The sequence below is a fragment of the Malus sylvestris genome, chromosome 12 (assembly GCF_916048215.2).
Source record: "Malus sylvestris chromosome 12, drMalSylv7.2, whole genome shotgun sequence".
NCBI classification, from domain to species: Eukaryota; Viridiplantae; Streptophyta; class Magnoliopsida; order Rosales; family Rosaceae; genus Malus; species Malus sylvestris.
The window spans coordinates 18496880-18520871 of NC_062271.1; the positions used below are offsets into that span (position 1 = coordinate 18496880).

Below are 23992 nucleotides of genomic sequence, written 5' to 3' on the forward strand. Positions count from 1 at the left end.
AAGGTGGGGGTTCGTGAGACAGGTGCCTCATCTTCCAGATCATCCATAGGAGAGGTCAATGCTCTAAATGAGGAAGTGACAACCCTAAAAGATCAGTGTGGGGCCTAGAGTGAGCAGATGAGGGCCCAGGGCGAGCAGATGAGGGCCTAGGACGAGCAGATGAGTATGATTGTACGAGCCTTAAAGATGTCCGACCTCCAAATCCCGATGCCAGCACCTGATCTTGCTCCACCTTCGACTTCCCAGCCACTTTGCCCAGCCAATACCCAGTAGCATGATGTATTAAACTTAGAAGACTTGTAGTTTTTTCTTTTTTGTTTGGACATATTGTATGTACATTTTCATATATTTTATAATTAAATACTTTTTCTTGGTTTATTAATTATTGTTTAGAATTAATTACAATATTAATTAAAAATTAAATAAAAAAATGGTTTGCGCAACGAAGAAGAGATATACGTTGTGCAAAATGGTTTTGCGCGACGTAGGCTATACATCGCGCAAAGTGCTTTTTTTACTAGTGAATACAATTATGAGGAGTGTAGAATGAGATTTTTGGAGTGCTAATAACACTTCCTTATAACATATATTACTTGGGTATCAGATTAAGATATGTAAACCTAAAAGCAAACATATAGCCAGGAACAATTCGAGAACTAAACTCTACATGCTACAGTAATTCCAATTGAAAACTACAGCCTTTTATATAGAATCAAACCAATGAAATCCTTTTTTTTTTTTTTTTTTTGTCATTCATTAGAGTACAATCATGTAATTCCAGTAACCCCACACACACACACACACACATATATATATATATATATATATTTTTTTTTTTTTTTTTTAAATAAGTAACATTGCAATGTGTCCTTTGTATTATCAAACAGATAGTATACATACATATATACATACATAAATATATATATATATATATATATTTGCATAAGTACCAAAGAAATATATAGTTAGAAACACACATATTATATATGTGTTTGTGTTTTTTGGGTGATATGTGTGTGTGTAAGAGATCTCATTTTCTTATAAAAAAATGGAGACTATTTCTGGAGCCCACTCCACATTATACATGTCTCATTCATAAAACTGACATCATTTTCTTCTTCTTGCTCTAGGATTCCTGCTGAACAAAATCAAATTGATTGTCATAACACTGTTAGTAAAATTAGCCCTCTGAGCCGATAACTAATTATTATGTTGATGTTCAAATATTTGGTAAATCCTTTTTTAATTTTCATTTTTTGGGGTCAAAATATGGTAATTTTCAGAAGCAGACAATTCAGATTAATACCACTGTAGCTTATATAGTTAAAAAAAAAAATGAATGCAAGCAAGCAAACTTGATTTGGCCAACATCTGAATGCATTTTGGATCTAATTCACCGGTGTTGATTGTTCAGTTAGGGTGCCTAATTCCCTTCTCTCTTTTGCCTTACTAAACCCAATTCCCATGTACCTTACATGTATTTGCTTGCTGATATTACATATCGTTGGTTTCCAGGATCAACCTGATGATGTAGTTCCTCCTCTTGTGGCTGGGAGCTGTGAGGCAGAGTTGTTGTAGCCAATCACTTGTAAAAAAATATTGGGAAAATGGCTGAAGATTCGATTGGCGATGATTCTGTTGACTCACCTGTGGAGGTTCAGAAACCCTAAAAAGAATGTTGGGATAATGTCGTGATCGAAACTATTGGGATGAATAATTTTGGACATGTATGCAAACATATCGGCAAGAAATAATTGATGATTAAAAATCCAATTATTCATGATTTTTCCGCATCTCTCCATTCGTTTCACATAAATTTTTCCAACATTCTTCTTAACTAAATAGAAAAAGTAAAAGTTTGGGACTCCTATGACCAAAAGGAAACAGTTTTAGAATTGGATTCAGCTTCCAAAGTTCTTAAGAATTTAAAATATATAAATATCTGTGCGTGCATTTGCATATTATTCACTATTGCTGCTAGCTTTCTATATTTTCCTTTTGATCGTCTGGTGACTTGCGATATGGAAGTCGTCTATCACGAGATGAGCCAGAATTTTTACTGTCACGTTGATTCACTTGACACACAAGTACTACACCCCCTCGGCCATCACGAGCAATATTCTCCTTGGGTTCCACTTGAAATCTACTTCGAAGTCTCCAGGAACTACAGCTTCTTCGACCGCGATCTCTCACAAGACGGAACCCTAACCCTGGTGCACCAATCTGAAGTGCAAGTCAGAAGTTACGAAGGCAAAAGAATTGATGCGTGCTGGTTTGGAACCCGAAACGAATACGTCAGACCCTATCTTTCTCAGGTGTTGTCCTTTCTTAAAATTCCTGAGGACATGCACAGTGATTTAGTGGAGACGATTATAGACAGGGGTATCCAAATCAGAAACTTGGATTCCAAGAAAGGTCCTAAAGTCCTGCGTATGAGGGTTGGTATAAAAAAATACCATGACTGGATTCGTTGTGAGTATTGTTCTAAAGAAAAACAACTCGAGAGGGATGCGCTGATCAAGAAGACGCTAAAGAGGGTTAGAGTGGTGGCTGATGCTGATGATGTTAATGAGGTAGAGAGAGGCCGAGGAAGAAAAAGACGACGCGTAGTGCGTGAAAGTGAGGTTTGCTCTATTTGTTTGGAAGAGTTTGTTGTGGGATTAGAGGATTTGAGGTCCATGCCTTGCACGCATGTGTTTCATGAAAACTGCATATGGAGATGGTTCGAACGGAGTCACCTTAATTGCCCTATCTGCCGCTTCGAGATTTTTATTGAACGTGGATCACAAGACGAAGGCGACATTACGGTTTAAGCTATTCTAGTTAGCTGTTTTAATTGATACTTCGTTTTATTGTAATTTTGTACAAAATATATCATTGGTTGCATTCTTCTAAATGTAAGGATGAATTTTCTGGACATGGTTAGTTATGTCAAAGTATTCATTCTATGTGTGTATAGAGTGTTTGTATTCAGGGACAAACATTTTGACAATTAATGTTTACACTCTTTGTGATCCCTTATATTACCTAACATCGTAAAGTCCTCGTTAAGAGTGGTGTACAAGTTTATTAATCACTAAATGGCATTAAGAAATTAAACTGAAATAAAGAAATTAGCAGAAAATAAAAGAAGAAAAGATGTTATAGGGCTGTTGGAAGCAGGATGAGAGGCTTCCATAGATTAATTAGCGGACCTTCACTCTTGAGAGTCTTCATAATTCTCATCAGAGGTTAAAAAAAAAATCTTCCTCTTGGTTCAATTGCAAACCTGTACTGAGGTTTGACTGTACGGTACACTTAGCCATAGAGGCACAACAGACAGTTATGATAGGAACAAAGCCATAGAGAAAAGACAACAAGTAATTGTATATATAATCCACATTTGTTTCGGTTTTTGTTTTCGAAAGAAAAATAACTTAATTTTGTAAACCAAAACAAACTAAATTGCAGTTCTATGGCTTCAGAGACTCACATTGAGGTTGTAAGCTATTCTGTTTCCGGGGCCTATTCTCTCCTGTCAATCCAGTAGAGGGAATTCCACGTTCTTCTGCAATCTCTTGTAGGTGAGAGGTGTTACTTGAGTTCCACCCGCCAATGATTAACAAAAGATCTAGCTGTTCCTCAACGAGCTGGTACATTGCATCTCTTGTCGCTCCTGTAAAAGGAACACATAAGATCACCTTGTAAGTTTCTCTAAATTTTCAAAAAATGTACGCAAACTATAAACTAGCTTCACAAAGGGTATGCACGTTGCTGTTGCTGTGGGGTATTAGACTAATAAACACAATCTTACAAGAAGATAAAACGCAACGCATGTTACAAATTATTCCGTGGCACACCAACTTCATAAAAATCTAAACCTAACCAGAAAAACCATGACTAGAGAAAGAACTTACCTGAGTAGCATCACATATTGTGTTGAAGCTCACAAAGTGGTCATTGACATTTTCCACTCCATGCTTACGCATCATGGTCTTCTCTACTAATATTCCTGTTAGATTGCAGATGCAATCAATAATTTACTCTAATAATCTGTTCACTGCAGATGGACCAATCTCTTCGGTTTCCCCTTTAAGCGTTGTTGTCTGATTTGCAATCCCAACTTCTACCAGGTCTCTGCCTGGATCATGTAAGATATTTCTTAAATCATAAGAACAATAACAAGACATTAGGATTATGGATTTAAAAAACTAAATTTCAATAAATCAATTGTAGTTAACTTATCTTTAGAATACGGAATACATGGCTGTTGCTAATTACAAAGGAGAGTCTTCAAATGGTAGTGTTCCAGTAATAATAGGGTTGTGGAACATACGTATTATGAAAGTAGGGACATCCTTAATCTAGTGATTAGGGCTGCTCTAAAACCGCCTATTATCCTTAATAGAGAGATATACCAAATCATTATTAAATCAAAATGTTGTCCCACCAAGGCATGTATAGTATGTCTTACTTAATCAAGGTTCCAAATAGTCAACTAAAGTATCTTCAAGTAATTTTTTTCTCATAATAATTGACAACTCAAGATGAGTCTTACATTCTCCCACTTTGAGTGTCAATAACAACATTTTGATTACAGCAAGAATACCATTACTCAAACTGAATGCAGAACTATACAAATCGAAATGCATATCTTTCTACATTTGTCCTATATAACCACATGCACATTCAATCCAAGCATACAGTTCCACTAACCAAAATGAACTCTAGCATGGTTCCTTGAATGAATTTCTGTCAATTTAAACAATCTAATATAAGAATAAGAGAACAAGTAAAATACAAAATATTGTTTACAAAATTAAGATCTCTCATTAAAACTTATGAACAAAAGTTAAAACAAAATTTACTCTTAAACTATCAGCCATTAACACTTCAATTTTTCCAAACAAAAGGCTAGCTTTACTCTCACTGGCTAAAAGGGTCAAACACTTCAATTTTTTTTTTTTTAAACAAAAGGCAAGCTTTTACTCCACTGATTAAAAGAGTCAAATTTTTGTAAATGCCTATACCATGGAACAAATACCATTTGAATACTCCCACTAGTAAAGCATTAGTTCGGATATACAATTATAGAATTTGTGAGCTCAAAACACATTTAAAAATTTTCGGACCTCATCTATATTCCAGATAACTATAGAGAATTGGTTATTGTGACTAAACACTGCACAAAAGAGTTAGGAAATTTTGCTCATCAAGCATTTAACAGAAATAAAACTTTAATTGAACGTTTTCTGATCACAACAAAACATATAATTCCAGAATTATCTTTGGATAGAAACTAATTATATTAGGTTTGCATAGCCAAAACATGAAATATATGAGCAAATGTATATAGCTTCAACACTACTTTTGAGCTGATGAAGTATATACAATTTTGTCAATTTCATGCTTCACTATACATTGATTATAGTTGGACTTAATAAAAAAAAAACAACTTAAGTAGATTAATTATCCATCAATAAGATATAAACCATAAGCTCAATTTATTGAACAACAACACAAGAATTAATAAGCAAAACACTTTTGAGCAGAATATGCTCATTAACCCTTACCGGATGTGAATCTGGTGCTATTGTACTTACCAGTTAATAAGTAGCAATAGTGATTCATGGCAAAATGATCTCTAAGGCTACGTGGTTGCAAATTTCCTGTAAAGTTAGTTCGTAAGTAACAAAATTGAAGATTGGTAACCTGATGAGGGAAGGAAATGGTCAGAGAAAAGTTCATTTCATTTTGGACTGTTTAAAATTACCAATTTTTTTTTAGTGCTGTTATGTCCATCCCATTGTCTTATTTCTCACCACCTTGTATTTCCACCTGTAACTAAAGGGAGAAAAAGAACAAAGCTATTTCCACACCAAACATTATTCCTAAGATATCCTTAACGGTCCAATATTGTTTTTTCCTTGAATCCACCCATTATTCCCTTCATTAAAAACTCAATATTGATGAATTTATTGGTAAGTTGATCGTTCCTCAATTTCCCAACCTTTTAGATATGTAAATTGCCTTCAAGCATCTAATTAAAACAAACAAATAAAACCAGATAAAAATAATCTTTTGCTCTATGAAGACCAACTTTCATAAGCTTTTTATGGTTTATTAAACTCTCATCTCTTTGTCTTTTTCGTCATTTGTCAACCAAATCACAGAACCCATCTGAAGAGTACCTAAACTGCTATTTGTCCTACTACAGACAAACCCAAATTTTTAATTTGTTCTATTGTTCTCACCACTTGTGTCTATATCACGAATGTTTTCTTAAATTTAAAGAATTAAATATAATCTTTGCTCAATCAAAGATCAATATTAGACGTGATATGAGGTGGAAGGAAACAATAACTTAAACCTTGAGTCTTCACTCGGTTTTGAGTTGGGTTGGGTTGTGAGAAGTGGTGGGGAGCCGGAGAGAGACAAAAACACTTTCTTTACATTTTACCTATGTCCTTCTATGTAATTTTTCAATCGTGTAAGCTTGTCATTATAACTTTGATAAAAAAAAAAGTGGGTGCGATAATAAGACAATAAAGTGGATATAGTAGCACTTTTTTTTTTTAAGTAGTTTGAAAATCAACGGTTAGAACTTGCATATCTAATGAATTTTTACAATGATTAAATCTCGCATAAAAGATTCACCAAGTGGGATGTAGCTATGTATTGTAGCCGACTCTTATTATTTTTTTTTTATTATTTTTTTTTTTTTTGAGGTGAGCCGAATCTTAAAATTAGATGTCAAAAAATTAAAATCAGCCCAAAATCGCAAAAGCCCAACAGAATGCTAGATGTGTGGACTAGGGTAATTCATTATAAGTGGCCCAATCCGGAAAGGTAAAGAACAAAAAAAGTGAAAAAACATTAGCTTGAGAAGAGGGGCATTCCGAGAATTGAACTCGGGACCTCTCGCACCCTAAGCGAGAATCATACCACTAGACCAAATGCCCTATTTAACGAAATGTTCTACTAAATTAAATTTTATATTTGGTGAATTATACCACGCATATTCTGTCTCTCGATCCTGAAATGTGGAAATAATGCATTATTGTTAAGCAAAAGAAACTCACTACAAGTTCACCAAAAAAAAAAAAAATCACTACAAAAGCAACTATGCCTGATTTGAACCATATTATTGATAGCTCATTATAAAGTTGAGCCCACTTGATCTCCCTTAGTGTATATAATGGGCTAATTATACTAACGTCTCCTCAGGTTTATCATGTTTTCACTAAACCCCCTCATGTTTGAAACATAACACTAGCCCCCTTTAAGGTTCTAATTTTCTTTCACATAATCCCTTTAGTGCTGACATCACCTTAAAATATTTTCTTAAAGACAAATTTGCCCTTGTTTTTAATTACTTTAAAAATAAAAACAACCTTTTTAAAAAAACAATACAGGGTTTAGTGACACACCCCAACCTAGATCGAAGCATGCTGGTCGTCACGTGAGGGTGACGTAACCATGTGCACAGTGCGGAAGCAATATTAATGTATGAAATGCGAATAAATAAAAACCATACCAACTAGAGTACTAAATAAAATAAGGTGAAAGACAAGAATAAGTGTGACTACACATAACCAGAGCGTAGGTATCCTAGGTGCAGTCCAGCAGGACAATTACTAATTATACAATACCAAAGATGGTTCTACATTTATGATAATCTGTCAGAGCTGCCATGAATTCCTCGTGAGCCACCAACGAGCACTCCTACCTAAAACATGGAGGGGCGTAAAACAGAAAGTGTGAGTGGGCAAAAACAAAGCTTTCCAAAATTATTTCATTATAAAAAATAGTAACCCCTCGCTGTAAAACCTGTATAATTCCCATAAAATAGCATATACGATTATATCCCAAAATCCTATTCAAAATAGCAAATCCACCGAATATACCATGTCAAATCTCAGTAAGAAATAAGTAAGCTAGGTGAAATAAATGAATACAGAATAGTATGCAAGCCGGAGTCACATAACGCGACCTGTACGGCTGGATCTATAACTCATCAACTAGTTCTCCATACACAAGTCAGAACCACCTAAAGTGGTATGTATGACAGACTGGGTATAAATAAGTACGCTCAAGTGCTACGGTCACGTGAAGGCTGTGCGAAGTATCGCAAGTCACCTATGAGTCGGAACCACCTAAAGTGGTTTGTACGACAGGCTGACACCTGCTTTGGATCCAAGGTGAGCATGTGGCGCGGGAGGTGAACGATCACGTGAAGGCTAGGCCCTGTTCTCGGGCGGAGCACTAACACCGGGGTGCAGGATAATAAGCTAAAAATATATCTCAGCACTAATGTACTCATTACCATCACTACCATCAATATACTCACATGTAGCTTATCTGAGCGTCCACAACGTTGAGCAACAATATATATGTAACCATAATAATGCACAATTAAACATAGAGAGCATTTGACATGGCATTTCAAAGTATCAAACCATTTAATTAAGTTTTCTGAGAAAAATACCAAGTATATATATATACTGAAAACCAAAAGCCCACTCACTGATATGTAGAAGGGTCATAACCCCCGAGCCTTACTTGACTGTGCTTGTCCTCATGATAGGTCTCACCTATATGCGAAACAACTATTTGAATGTTATTTTTAAGCACATAAACAAAACTAGGTAATAACTTCTCATACATTGCTCAATTAGGGTATTTGAATATACCACCGTAACTTACTCAACCTCAGGAACAACCCTATATTTTAAAAAAAAATTTCCGACCACCCACGTGCCGCCACAAGTCGGCCAAGGCATGGCCAAACTCGCCGCCCATGCGCAGGCATGTGTCTGACACACTAACGGATTCCCTAACGGCATTAGGGAATATTCCTTTAAATAAAAGCATATGTCGTTATTTTTACCTGAGCCGTTAGTCACCATTAGGAATATTCCTTCAAAGTTGACGGAATATTCATCTTCTTCTTCGGTGAGTCACCGAATTTCAGCGCCGTTGTCGGAAACTGGGAAAATCTTCAAACCATCATTTCTCACTCATTTTAGCACAAAAATCCATGAAATTTATATCAATATGAAGCTTAGGACTAGAGGAACACTTTCTTACCACTTTTAGGTCATAAATCCAACGAAATCTTGCCGGAAAATTTTGAGGAAACCGACCAACCCTGCAACTATATAAACCCGAGTTTTCCTACGTCAAAAGCACTCCAAAATTGATCTAACAAGCTAGAAAAGCAAGAATAATACCTTCTTAGGTCTCGAAACAACCTAAAATATTTGCGATCACGACGGAGTCACTGTGCAGCTCATTGAGGGTTTTTGGTTCTCGGGTTTTCGAGGGTCTCACGTCGAACTAACTATATGGATGAGCTCCTGGGCTCACATGAAACACAAAAACAACCTTCTCGACGTCGATCCGTGCATGCAAGGGTGAGTTTGAGAGTTGTCCGTACAATTGTACGGAATATGGATGTAAACCGAGAGAGAAGAGAGAGAGAGAGAGAGAGAGAGTCCACGGGTTGGTGTGTGTGTGAAAATGTGTGGTCCAGGTTGGGTCACCAACAAAAAACAAATAAAACTTCAAATCTAATTGGTCCAAAAGCTAAGGAGGAAAATGGATTGGTCCCAACCTAGTTCAATTGCACCCTCACCACGTAACGTTCAAGAGTAAACTAGTAACTTCCATGCTTTCGAGGACAAAATAATATAAACATTCGGGACGGGTTGTCACATTTAGGGTCTCTCCTCCGCATTCACCACAACGTAATTTTCACCTTCTCCTTAGCTGTCTTCACAAGAAGCTACTCCTTCATCTCAGTTTTTCGATCAATCAGCCTCTCACAAGCTTGGCCTCACCCTCAGCCATAAAAATTGAAAAAAATAAAAATTTGAAAACCGCCAAATTCCCAATAATTTTCTTCACAAAATGCAAGTTTTGGTTGGAAACCTTAAACTTATTTTGCCGAATTCCGGAGAAGATCCGGGTTCATAGTAGAGGAAGAAAGATAATGATATTTATTTATTTTTCTTTTTATTTATTTTTAATTATAATGAGAGCAAATTTGTCCTAAAAGGGTTATGTGAAAGTGAACCAAAACCTCAAGGGATGTTAATGTTGTGTTTCAATCGTGCATGAGGGGTTTTGTGAAAACACAATCCTGTAAATAATGTCATTTGTTTAAAAAAAATTTTTTTTTTTTACTCTCGAAATTCTTTGTTTCAATTGTTTTTTCTTTTCGCACTTTCATCATGTATGTTAATAAAAGGAATTATTAGAATACATAGACGGCCTATTTGAATTTTTCAATGAATTTTTAAAACTAAAAACGTTTCAAAACCGACTTAAAAAAAAATAATGTTACTCAATAGCTTATATATTAGTCCAAGATACTGCAATTTTGAAGGTGAGATGTCGAGATCCTAATAAAGTCTAAGACCAATAGTTCTAGATGTGTCTGTGATCACATAACGGTCTTGGGTCTTCCTTTGGAGAATAAACGAATTCTTCCCACCCTAGCGTCTGTCATTGCTTCTTTAATTGTAAGTAAAAAAATAAAAAATAAAAACGAAAGCAAAACAGGAATTTTGTCCAAGTACGCCTACGCGTATACTTTTCTTTTTAATTTAATCCTTTATCATGTCAAACTGTTACGTATGGAGGCAGCGTAAGCCCACATCCACCGGAGGCAGTTCACCACCCACCCCACCAAAACCCACGGTTGTTTTTGGTGCAACAAAAAGAAAAAAGTTATGTCTTGTCTGTTAATATGTGCCAACGAAGTTATTTATGTACATATTTCCACTTATCAAACATAAATAAAATGTTTTTCTAGGTTATAGTTTTCAATGTATGTACATATTACTCAGAATAACGATACTGGAAGCATCATATTTTTGTCGCCACATTATACATGATGCATCTTTCAACTGAACAAACAAATGTGCAAATTGTAACTACATTGTTCCTACAAATAATCAAGGTATTTCTTGTAGTGATGTGTCTTAACGAAATCATAAGATTTGTGGACTACACTAAAAAGCTGGTTCTAGCTTCTACTTGATGTGATCGTTAACAGAAAAATGTGGTCATTGTAATATAAAGTTGCCATCACAAGAAGAAATTTTTGGCCCATAGAGATTCAAAATCTTGGTCAGCACTAATGTGGGAATTTTGTCCTCTAGCATTTGCTCTTGTCAAACGTAAGACAATTCCAGGTGATTGTTTTAAGAAGAATGATCTTTCATTCATTAACGAAAGGTTATTAGGAATTTATATTGTTTCATTAATTAACGAAAGGGTATTACAAATTTATACTAACCAAGAATTTAGCCCTAAAAAGATCCTTGCAAACTAAATCTAAAGAATTATAATAAATCATGGCCAATCACAAAACGATAAACAAACTTATGTATTTTGCCTTAGAGATTGAAATAATCTCGTTCTTTTCATACACGCATGTTGACTTTTACTTGTTTTTGTACCATAAAAAGAAAAACCATGACTATGCCTTTTATTTTACTTATTTATAAGAACATCTTCAATGGAAGATGCAACACATTTTCTAATTAGCTGGAAAGCTTTCTAATGGCAGAAGGTAAATTATTGTTTGGGGAAAGATAAAAGTAAAATGCATATTTGCATTAATTTTTTTTTTACATCTTTTTTTTTTTGGGAGAAATTGGAAATATTATAACCAGGGGAATCAAGAAAGCCGAAAAAAGGGCAAATATAGCAAAAGAGAAATGAGGTCAGGGCATACATAGACGTTGCCAAGCATGGCACAAATGTCGACCTTACCCCATAATGCCAGAAAAACTACGAAGGACATGGTAACCCATCCTTGTTCAAAATTCTTACAAATGAAGATGGAGGTCTTTTGACCCAGACAGAGTCGCACATCTCCGTAGATTGGAAGGACGCCACGAAGTCTACCACATCATTCCCCGATCTTGGGACCCAAGACTAGGTACATGAGGGTAATGAATTACCAACATCCATTGCCCAAGACAATATGTGGTACGCCTCCCAGTATGCATTGTCCATACTATCCAATAAACAAGAAATTATATGTTTGCAGTTAGATTCCACAACAACCTGAGACAAATTTTCCTGTTGGGCAGGCAAGCTTCCCTCCAGAATCGCAATTGCCTCGGCTGCATGAGCACTTTGCGCAGCTATCACCTTTCTTCGTACTGCTAGGTACCTGCCTAAAGAATCCCTCATCACCACCCCAGCAACACCACTACAACTACCAGCCTTCCAGCTAGCATCCACGTTAATTTTTATTATATGCGGGGTTGGAGGGGTCTATGAGTACCGATGCACTTAAGGATGAGAGACTGGGACCGGAGGGGAATAGACCAAAGCTTTGACCTTCAAGAACAACTCCACATCACAGACTATGGCATTAATTGTCCGGATAGGGGACGGAGGCTTTCGGTTGAAATTGTCTTGCACTAATCCTTCTAGATATTCCAGCATGTAAATGCCACAACTGTAAGGAGAAACTTCTTGTCATCCAAGTTGCCAGAGCACTCCTTAGAAACCAAGAAGATCTAGACATCAAGAGTTGTCGCAGCCATCCGATCCACCCTATAGTTTAGCGGTTCTCCAAACCAAACCCGAATAGTCCACGGGAAAAGAAGAAGAACATGCTCAACTGATTCCTCATGTTTGTTGCATAAAAGACAGATGAGGGAAGGGGAACATCATCTCTTGAATAGATTCAACTGCGTCACCAAGGCATCCCTTAACCTTCTCCATAAGAAATTTCTAATTTTGGGAGGAGCGTTAATGTCCCATATGCACTTCCACACCGAGGGATCAGTTGTTCTAGAGGAAGAGGGCCTTCGAGATCTTCGTTTTTGGGCTCTAGTATGTAATCACTAGTACCCGAACTTAATGGAGTACTCACCCCGTTTATCAACTGGCCAAATCAACCTATCATTGTGCTTGGGATTTCCCACCTAAGTCAAGGAGATGGCCGCACACTCCACCTCAGGGATAATTCCGCCAATGGAGTACAACTTCCAGTCACGAGAATCCGGCTGAATAATGGAGGAGACTCGTTGATTTGCGTCCACGAAAACTCCAGGAATAGGAGTGGGGTGACCACTAGTCAAGGAGAGAAAAATAAATTTGACCTTAAATATGCATTTTTCACATTAGAATAGAGCTTATATTTACATCTCCTGTATCTTGAGGAATAAAGTTCTGAATCAGTCATATAACAAAACAATATTCAACTTATATGTGGGAATTTCGCTTCAAATATCATCAAGGTTTTATGTGATAAAATTCAACACTTAGTAATAGTGGTTTAAGTTTGGACAATATCAATGATGTTGGTGGTGGATTAAGTTGCGTTGACTTCAATGAATGAATGAAGATAGAGCTCTTGAAAAGTTGCGTTAGCTTCGGCATCATGAATTAACTAGTTCCTGTTGTGCGAATTGGTTTCATGTGTGACCTAGACCACTTTTGAAGGGACGTGTTAGAGAATGAAGTCTAACACTGAGCATATAAGAAAATCATATGCAGGTTGTATGTGGGAGTTCTCATTCCTAATATTATATTGGTTTTTATGATAAAACTCAACACCTAATAATAAGTGATTAAGTTGAGACAATATTATCAACTATATAAAATGAGATGTAAATGTACTTTTTTGCCTCTCAAAAGTCAAATCTACCATAGAAGAAGTTTAAAAAGAAAACAGATGTGTAATCATTAATCAGAAGTTTGAAAAGTTTTTATGGGCGTCACAAGTTTTATTAAAATAAAAGTCAAATCTACCATAGAAGAAGCTTAAAAAGAAAACAGATGTGTAATCATTAATCAGGAGTTTGAAAAGTTTTTATGGGCGTCACAATTTTTATTAAAATAATAATTGTCTAATACGATGGTAAGAATTGACTGTTGTTTGTAAAGTCATAAACTCAAATTGTCAAATGGTGATCATGGGAAAGGAAAAAAGGACTTGGATCCTCTCCTGAGCTCAAGAAGAGGATGCTCTTGATCAAAGGTCTTGGACCGTTGGATGAAAATTCAATAGTTACAAAAAAAGAGTCTCTTTAAAATTATAATAATTATAACCGTTGGATTTTTATCCAACAGTCAAAATCCTTTGATCATAGTGCTCCTTAGGCTCAAGAGAGGATCCAAGGCCAGGAAAAAAAAAGGCGGCATCAAAAACTAATGTGATGATGACAATTACAGTATACAAATGTATAAAGTAAATCAAATTCTTTGAAATTTCCCTTTTCATTTACATATAGTTGACGTTTGACGTTAACCCAAATTATGTAGACTTTTTCTTAATAATCAATGTTTAATCTTTCATTATATATAGCTGAAATTTGCATAACATGTTGTGGGTGAATCCTAGTGTGGAGAGAAAACGATTTCCAATTCTCAAAACTTCGTTCCAAAAAGTCTAAGTTCTTCCTGTCACATTCATCGGGAAATTCTGTGCCATAATTTTTTGAAGAAAATAGGACACAAGAAGAACAAATATCACATAAAAGACCAAAACGGAGAAGAAGAAGAGGAGATATTAAAGGCAGTCATGGCAGGAGACTCCAAAGGCGCCTCTCTGGAATACACTCCGACATGGGCACTCGCCACCATTTGCTTCGTCTTCATCTTCACCTCCCTTGTCATCGAGCACTCCATCCATCTCCTTGTCAAGGTAAGCTTTTCTTTCTTTTGAATTCACAGTCTAAAGCCTAAGATGTCACGAGAATTTTTTAAAAATGAATTCTGACGTTAGGACACATCTAATTTGGTGCAGTTTCTCAAAAGGCACAGGAAAACCGCCTTGATGGACGCGGTGGAGAAGCTCAAATCAGGTGCAATAGTCAAGCCAAATGAATTATTCTTTAACTATTTGATTCTGATTGTATTGGCTTATTGGCTTAAAGTTTAGTTGGCTGGTTTGTTGTTGTGCAGAGTTGATGCTTATGGGATTTGTGTCACTTTTGCTGGCAATAACCCAAAATTCGATATCTAAAATCTGTATATCTGCAAAGGCGGGAAACATCATGCTTCCATGTCGCAGAAATGAGACAATCAAAGAAGAAGAAGATGTCGAGAAATTTGTGATTGTGAATAAGATTGTGACAAACTTTTCGACCGGCGCAAATAGTTTGTATGATGAAATACTAAGTCAAATATCAGCGCATAGGCGACTTGCAGAGGGGGATGCAGATGCTACAGGTTCTTGCGGCGAGGTAATGCATTAATAGTTCTGAACATGTAGTTAATCGGGTTAATTTGGGTGCTTTGTTATTAATTCGGACGAAATTTTGCAGGGAAAAGTACCTTTCATGACGAAAGATGCTCTTCATCAGCTTCACATACTTATTTTTGCGCTGGCGGTTATGCATATTGTGTATAGTGTTCTTACCATGGGTTTGGGGAGGGCCAAGGTACGTTTGTTTCAAGATTGTTCTAAGCTTTATCAATGCGATTAATTATGATTAAGCAAGAATTATCCTAAATGCTTTAATTTTCAATTTTGTATAGATGAGGCGCTGGGAAGCTTGGGAGCAAGAAACTCGAACAATGGAGTACCAAGTTGAGAATGGTAAGTCTCATTCTAAGATATTAACTAATAACCCGGTTAAGGCGATTGATAATGCAGTCTTTCAATTGGAAATGAGAACATCATGTCTCGTAGAGATATGACCATATAATGCGATCACTAAATATGCATAGTTTGATAAGAAAAAATTGTCGAGAAAAGATGAGTTCAATTTCTCAAAAGGCACATTATAGTTTATCAAAGCACTGTCCATGATCAATGTAAGGCTAAATCCACATCTCTACTTTTTAATATAAATAATATCGTTTGTTCAATTAAAAAAAAAAAACACTGTCCATGACCTTATTCATAACTAGAAGGAGAAAAGTTTGACCAAAATAATAACCAAAAAGGATAAAAAGGGAATTCTAAACATGCTTTTATTGATTTTTGTACGTATTATTTTTTTCTTTTTGTCTGGTATGTGTGCTGACTTGACTCTAAAACATTGACGTCTTCCAAAGACTGCTATGTTTACATTTAAATCCGCTAAAAATATCTCAAATATGTTAGTGCTTTTGGTCGTTAGCACGTTGTGGACATAAAGATGTGATTTATTTTATCTTTTTGAGACTTTTTCTTATGCTACGCCACCTGTTAAAGGAAAGTTCTTCCAAATTTGTTGCGTTTTCTTTTGTATTAGAGCGTTATATGTGTATATCTGTATGGCAGTAGATCTCTGACTTGCTGGTTCCGAAAAAATCATTAATTTAACCTTCGTGAGCTTTCGAAGACGTTGGAAGGGAATTTTGCTTTTTCATGAAGGTTTTCAAACATAAAAGTCAGAATATGACTGAAAATATTCCAACGACTATGCAGCCAATATAGACCGTATACAGTGAAACCAATTTACACTTTTGTGTTTCACTGTTTAATCCTATGGGATTTACCACAAGTAAAAGAAGGTAACAAAAGAAACCTAGCTTTATTTTTTGGTCAGGGTTTAGTATTTAGGGTTTAAGGTTTACGGTGGCTAAGCACTGCTACTTATCGTTTAGTCATGAGCATTGCTCTCCAAATTGAATATTTTATAGTTTCATCGGCCTATATTTTTAGTTACACCTTTGAGTTGCTCCTTGCTGACATGTTAGCATGTATGCAGATCCCAACCGGTTCAGGATTACCAGGCAAACAACATTTGGAAGAAGGCACATGAATTCTAGTTCAGAAACGTCATTGAATCTGTGGATGGTGAGTGCTTTTACTAGTTTAATCCTATGTATAACAACACAACAAAGAATAGTACACTTCTTATTATTTGGTTTTTGATTATAATTGTGAATATGGCGCAGAGATGTTTTTTGAGGCAATTCCATAACTCAGTGGCAAAAGTTGACTACATCACCATGAGACATGGCTTCATAGCGGTAACTTAATGAAGATCAAGTCCAATTTACTAACTGTTTTGATGGAATTAATTGAGTTTCTTGCTAATGAACAACTTTCTCCAGGCTCATTTGCCAAGTAGGCAAAGCTTTGATTTCCAAAAATACATACAGCGATCTTTGGAGGAAGATTTCAAGATCATGGTTGCAATCAGCCCTTTAATGTGGTTTGCAGTAGCAATTCTCATGCTCCTCGACGTGTATGGTAATAATTCTTCATCTATCTACTCCATTTCAAGAATGTTAAGGTTTTCTTATGAAAATCTTTTCAATTGTTGCTCATATGACATCTGTTAATTCACATGTTATCAATCAAGCATCCATGCAAACAAAAAGTGGGTCAACTGAGTGCTATGTTAGAAAAAAAAGAAAAAAAAGAAAAAAGTTAACTTGATAGTTAGACTGTAGGAGGGGCCAAGAGGATTCATCACTTAGTTGTTTATGTCAATTTTCAAAGTGTAATTGACTCTTAATTCTAAACTATTCGTGTTGTGATTGAGATTATTGAGAAGTGTTATCCTCATGGCATTTGTTTGAACCCTTACCAGGTTGGTATGTATATCTCTGGCTTTCCTATGTTCCACTCTTGGTAAGTGCAGTGCTGTTTGTATATATGTATGTAGTACATAAGTTCTTATGTGTTCCAAATACAATAATAATTGGATTTTTTGTAGGTCGTTCTGGTTCTAGGAACCAAACTTGAGTATATCGTAGCAAAAATGGCTCTTCAAATTAAAGACCAGAACAGTGTGATCGTCGGAACACCCCTTGTGCAAGTAAACGATGATCTCTTCTGGTTCAGGAAACCTAGATTTGTCTTGGTGCTGCTACATTATACTCTATTTTTGGTAAATGCCCTCACAACTTTCCTAAGATTTCATTGTGTAAACATTAATTGAACTGATTTTACTTTCTTTGGACCTTGTAGAATGCATTTGAGCTGGCCTTCTTCGTTTGGGTTACAGTGAGTTTTCTTTCCCATATATATCCTCCATAGTCCACAGAAATTTTGCATTCTTTTTGTATAAATAGAAGAGGATTGGGCAAAGTTAGCTCCTCGCTCTACAGAAGTTCAACATTTGAAATTTGAAATTTGTGACAAAACAAATATATTTGTGCTTTAATTCTCTCCTTGCTATTAGATCCAATTCGGGTTCACATCGTGCTACCACGAGCACACTGTGGTCATTATCACGAGGATTTCCTTAGCGTAAGACTGCCGAAATTATTTTCATTTTGATCAGATCATAATTTTAAAATTGTTATGAATTAATAATCACATATGCCTTGTTTGGAGTAGTGATTGCATATTAATTCCTTCGATTTTTCAGGGTGGCTACTCAAGTCCTCTGCAGCTACATCACTCTTCCTCTCTATGCACTTGTCACACAGGTGAAGTATATTGGTCTGAAGTACTGTTCTTAGCTATATCCTTAAGGATCCAAAAACCTAATTTGTTCAAATCTGAAGTACTTCTGTTTATATATATGAACACAGATGGGTTCACAGTTCAAGGGTAAGATTATGGAAGATAACATGGCAGACATTTTAAAGCAATGGCATGCTGAGGTGAGGAATAGAAGGAGAAGGGAACAACAAACTCCGCAATCAGCAAGAACATCTTTCTCCACAGATTGGAGCTCCGTGAGGAATAGCCTTTCAGAAATGCCTTCTTATATAAGAAGGGTTTTCAAACCAGATGAACCAGCTGAAAGCAGTGTCCAGTTGTCTAACAGAGGGAATGTACAAGACGAGATAGTAGAACAAGAGGGAAGCTCAAGGGGTTATAGAAGAAATGGAGATTATGGGGCTTAAGTAGAATCAGAAAGCTATAATTAGTATATACAGAAAATTACAGGGAAATACACGTCAATCATCATAGTATAGGGAAGAGACTTCTCCTATTGCTTGTATATTGAAAAACCATTACCATGTTTAGTTTCTAGTATTGAATTGGATAGGATGACTCATTGGCAACAAGGTATGTTGTCAAATCTAGTGAGTTATCCAATGCGAACCAATCATAGGGATCAAACTTCGTCTAACTTTAATTTACACTATATCTCTATACAAAGTGGTTTAGGAACTTGAATTATTCTTTAGTTAACTTGACGACCAATTCATTTGGAATGCACTAATTAATCCAAGGTTTCAACCTAAACAAGTCTACACGGCGATGGATATTTCCAAGTGTCAAGGAATTGAGGCCAAGTTAATGAGAAATGAACCACAAAATTCAAAACCTCAATCTTATACATGTATTGAACAAGTAACTGAATGTTGGTCTGTAAACAATTAATATGATCGAGATATGAATTTGTAGTGGTTATATTCTTTTTGTTGTTTGTGCAAATCTTCTTCCGAATCAAAGAATTAGTTACTGAAGTATATTACTCATGTATATGCCTCTTGCAACTCTTTGTTTCATAAATAAAATTTCGCTACCGTTTCAGTTTAAAAAGAAATACGGATGCGCACCGAGAGAAGACCTTAATAAACAAATCCTGTCAACTAGTGCAACGATGGATTAAAATCAGTTTCCAATCGTAAATATGATTCCAAGTTTCCAACCCTCTAATTTATCTATTATGAATGTTGGCCATTAATCTATTAGCGCCTAAAAATATTTAGTGGTTTGAACGGATCTAAACCACTAAATATATATGATGTCATGCATCAACTGACAAATCCAATTCTAGAGGCTAATACTAGTTATTTATTTGGGCAAAAAACTGTTTACTACCCTCATGTTTCATGGTTTTCAACATTTAGTACATCAAGTTTTTTTCGTCCCAGAGTCATACCTAAAGTGTTAATTTTGGAACAGTCTCATACATCCGTTAGTCAAACTGTTAAGTCTGCCGTTAACTGATGACGTGGCGCCTATGTGGACAATGACTGGGCGCCACGTGTCATTAAAAATATTAAAATATTAAAATAATTAATTAAATAAAAGTATTTATTAAAAAAAAAATACAACAACAACAAGAAGGAAAAAAAACCCAGAACCCCTGCAAATCAAAACAACAAAATATTCCGATCAAATCATCCCCAAACCCAATCGTTCAATTCAATCCCCCACTCTCAACTTCCTCTCTTCTCACTTTCCCATCAGATCCACATTTTCTCGAGAAACAAACACCTCAAGCCCCTCATTTCTCTCCTCTGCATCCACGGGTACACTTTCATTCCTCCTCTTCTTCTTCTTCTCTTCCATAACCACCACCATTCGATTAAGCTCGGCCCAAGTCCCCAGACCCTCATCCCTTCTCTCCTCTGCACCCACCCTCCCCCTTCATCTCCTTCTTCGATTCCACCTACCCTCCCCCTATTTGAATGGAGCCCTTCTGCGTCTCCCTTTTTTCGATTTCTGGGTCTCTCCGACAACAATTTTCCCTCGAAGGGCATAACCCTTTTCGCCTTATGTATTTACGACTTCAAATTCGGGTTTAATTTTATGTAACTCTCTCTCTCTCTCTCTCTCTCTCTACCTACTCTCTCTTGTTTTCTGTGTTGTCTGCTTGAGTAGAATTGCATGAATCAATGAATGTGTGTTGGTTTGTATTATTGTTAATTGTGTGTTTTTATGGATAGTTTTTTAGATCTGTTGCAGCTGGGTTTCTTGGGTTTTTTTGAGATTTGTAAAAATTGGGGGAAAATGTTAAAAAATTGTGTGAAATTGGTTTTCTATTTCCAATTTGAAAGTGGGGGTGCTGATGACAGAGCGGAAGCGGTGGTGGGAAGGGACATAGACGGAGCCGTACGAGGAAGGAAGCTCATCCTTCATTGCCAAGAGTGAGGGTTTGGAGGAGGAGGCAATGGGTTTTGGATGTGAAGGCGACGGCGTACGATTTCAAAGTGCGACGTCGTTTCGTCCTTCGTCTTCATCACCATGACCTACACCGGAGCAATCGGTTCGACGTCGCTAACCGCGAGGGTCTGGAACTTCCTCAGCTCGCAGTGCAGCCGTCGCCATGGATTCAGGGAAGAGAAGGGAGGCAGGGTGCCCAGAAACATTTTTTTTTTTTTAATTGAGTGGGTCGGGGTTTGAGGGAGGGAGAGGGTTGGGGGTTAAGGGAGGGAGAGGGTTGAGGGTTGAGGTCGGGGGTTGAGGGAAAGAGAGGGTTGGATTTGCAGTAGAGGCCGAGAAGGGAGGGAGAAGGGAGGACAGTCGGGGTTTTGAGAAAGAACAATTTTTTTTTTTAATAAATACTTTTATTTAATTAATTATTTTAATATTTTTAATGACACGTGGCGCCCAATCATTGTTCACATAGGCGCCACATCATCAGTTAACAGTAGACTTAACAGTTTGACTAACGGATGTATGAGACTGTCCCAAAATTAACACTTTAGGTATGACTCTGAGACGAAAAAAACTTGATGTACTAAATGTTGAAAACCACGAAACATGAGGGTAGTAAACAGTCTTTTGCCCTATTTATTTTATTGTTTGGGTTTGGCCTAGTCCATTTGAGTTACGATTTCTTAAGTTTTGTTCTCTATAAATATAGCTTGTAGTTTATTATATGAAACAAGTTAGTTACAATGTAATCCATCGAGTTGTATAACCCTCTCGGCAAAGTTGTAGAGGCTTTTTTTTTTTCGTTTAATAAAATAATATTCGTAGTTTATCTTGTTTGTCGTACTCTAATTTTCAACGAACCAACATATGCACCCTCACCCAAGTCTGCATCCGCGACTCTCCGCATCGTACCGTCTACATCTCACTACCACAGCCTGCTCACAATTTGACAAACTGCACCGCCGCGCCTGAGGCATCAAACTCACCACCACACCCACCATTTGTTGCCACACCTCTGCTGCTGTTGCGCTTGTTTTTCGTGATTTGAAAGGGCCTCTGGACTAGGAGGAAGGAAAGAAAGAGGGGGGAAAATGATAAAAATAGGGATTAAATGTAAATGTACCAACCGGGGAGACTGGCCCATCGCTTTGCAAGTAGGCTCAGTTTAGCTTAATGAAATGGAGTTTTTCCAACAAGAGGCACACATTAGCTAAACCTTGGGAAGAGGCATACACAAGGTTAACATGGATTTGCTAGTGAACCAACCGTGATTTCTATCAAAAGAAAGAATGATTGGGAATCGGCACGGCCCGAACCCCTAATTTGGCTTTAAAGGCCCACGCAAAGGTTTTGAGTTGCATAAGGAGTTTGTTGTTGCTCATTATAATGATCGCTTGAGTGCTTGGATTGGTGACCGCTCGAGTAACGTTGTGTATGTGGTGAATTGGAATTTTCTTTTATTCTAAAGTTCGCAATTGGCATTGGGGAAGTTTGCACTAGCATTGGCATTGACATTAAGATTGGAATTGGAATCGGAATCATGGATTGGCATTGGCACGTGCATTGGAATCTTGCAATAGTACTGGCATTTGAATATTGCATTGGCATTGACATTGTAACCTTACACTAGCGTTGAAATCTTGCACTGGCATCGATGAAATTTCGTTTTTGGATTGGCTTCGAAAGTTAGTATAATAAAGCTAGCATTCACATCTGCTTGTTGGCAAACTCTTATTTTATTCTATGGGTTTGTGCCTAATCCATCTAAATTAGAGTTTCTTAGGTTTTGTTATATATAAATATAGCCTGTAATTTAGTATGAGAAGCAAGCCAATCACAATATAATCCATTCGAGTTGCATAGCCATCTCAGCAAAGTTGTAGAGTTTCTATTTAATAAAATAGTACTCATAATTTATCTTTCTTTTGTTTGTAGTGCTATGACTTTCAACTAATATTAATCTTCAACCTGATTATTGTAGGGACATTTAAATTCACAGCTTATGAGTTCAATTTTCTCATATAAAACTGATAGAGTTTCTTTCTATTCGCGTGAAAACAAACATTGTTGGTTTGCCTAGTAGTTTTCTTTCTCAGTTGGTATAGGCTTCACACTTTGTCCTTCGAAGAGGCTCAATGAGTCCTTTAGTTCGTAGATTATCAGGCGCATCACAGCTGACTTTTGCCGACAGAAAGATATGTTATATTTAAGTAGAATACATTAATCAATATTTGCACAAAAGTAATAAAACTTCTTTTACAAAGGATTGTGGCGGTGTTTACCTCAAGTTAGCTTCTTTTTAACGCCTTACATGTTAAGGACTTCAATTGTTTCTTGATATTAAACAAGAAACTACTGAGATGGGGTTACACATAACTGGTTATTTCAAGCACACCATTTCAGTCATTTACTACAGAAAGTAAGGACAGTAAGTAACTGAAATTGATATTAATTTACTATTGCTGAATATCACAAAACAAATAAAGCATATACATATATAAACTTGGAACAATCGTTTACACTCTTATCTGAGTGGATGTGAGGCCGTTGGACTGGGTTAAAGATGCTTCCTTGTAAAGGGTTACAACTAAAGAGACTAACTGTCTTAAGGCTGGTAAATTCATACCAAGCAAGAAATATGGTAGCAAAGCAAATTCTAAATAGTCTTAGAGTCTAAAGGAAGGTTTCCTAAAGTTCCAAGGTCTTGGTTTCAAATGGTCTTTTGGTAAGGCAAAATGAATGAAAGGCAGAGAGCTTTTGGTTTGAAAGTTTTGTTGAATTATTTGAGTGTCCTTTACTTTGAATCTTTCACTTGTATTATAGACCCTTCACCTTTCATCTCTTACATCAATGCTTTCTATGTTTTTATTTGAAGCTGATCTATGATTACTTTCCTTTGAGTAATATACCAATAGGAAAATAATCCAAAATATTTGAATGGTGAATGAAGAGTAGCATAACCAAAACAGTAGTTTTGCCTAAATCTATGATGACCTTCCCTTAAAAAAAAAAAAAAAAAAACCAAAGTATTTTGCATTTAATGCTCTTCGCAGTCGAGAAAGAAAACTTATATTTTGATACATTTGACAAGTCAAAAACAATATGAGATGTACTATTCATTTATAGTAAATTAAAAGCCCAAGTTTTATTTCATTATGATTCACCTTATTAGATTAAACTAAGGCCCAATAATATTTTTAGTGTAAACGCTTCCACACCGAAATTCTCATCTTACGAGACTGATGATATTTG

At 36.3% G+C, this 23992-nt stretch overlaps 2 protein-coding genes and 1 non-coding gene across 4 annotated transcripts; 2 read left to right on the forward strand and 1 right to left on the reverse strand.

Moving 5' to 3' along the window:
• The first annotated feature begins 2021 nt into the window (after positions 1 to 2021).
• On the forward strand, positions 2022 to 2813 carry LOC126592209 (uncharacterized). Its single transcript, XM_050257936.1, has one exon. The coding sequence runs from the start codon at positions 2022 to 2024 to the stop codon at positions 2811 to 2813; it is 792 nt and encodes a 263-aa protein (XP_050113893.1).
• Positions 2814 to 6869: 4056 nt separating this feature from the next.
• Positions 6870 to 6941, reverse strand: TRNAP-AGG (transfer RNA proline (anticodon AGG)). The gene has a single exon. It is a non-coding gene; the product is annotated as a tRNA-Pro (tRNA).
• A 7381-nt stretch (positions 6942 to 14322) lies between these two features.
• LOC126594037 (MLO-like protein 3) lies at positions 14323 to 19021 on the forward strand. 2 transcript variants are annotated; one of them, XM_050260237.1, is made up of 14 exons: positions 14323 to 14656; positions 14759 to 14816; positions 14917 to 15197; positions 15279 to 15395; positions 15493 to 15553; positions 16653 to 16741; positions 16843 to 16917; positions 17002 to 17140; positions 17484 to 17524; positions 17610 to 17783; positions 17864 to 17899; positions 18078 to 18145; positions 18267 to 18327; positions 18433 to 19021. In XM_050260237.1, exons 1-14 carry the CDS (start codon positions 14534 to 14536, stop codon positions 18748 to 18750), a joined length of 1641 nt encoding a protein of 546 aa, XP_050116194.1. In that variant the 5' UTR covers positions 14323 to 14533; the 3' UTR covers positions 18751 to 19021. The 2 variants fall into 2 exon arrangements, with proteins under 2 accessions (XP_050116194.1, XP_050116195.1); XM_050260238.1 differs by lacking the exon at positions 18078 to 18145 and having other exon boundaries at positions 18433 to 18684.
• The last annotated feature ends 4971 nt before the right edge of the window (positions 19022 to 23992 follow it).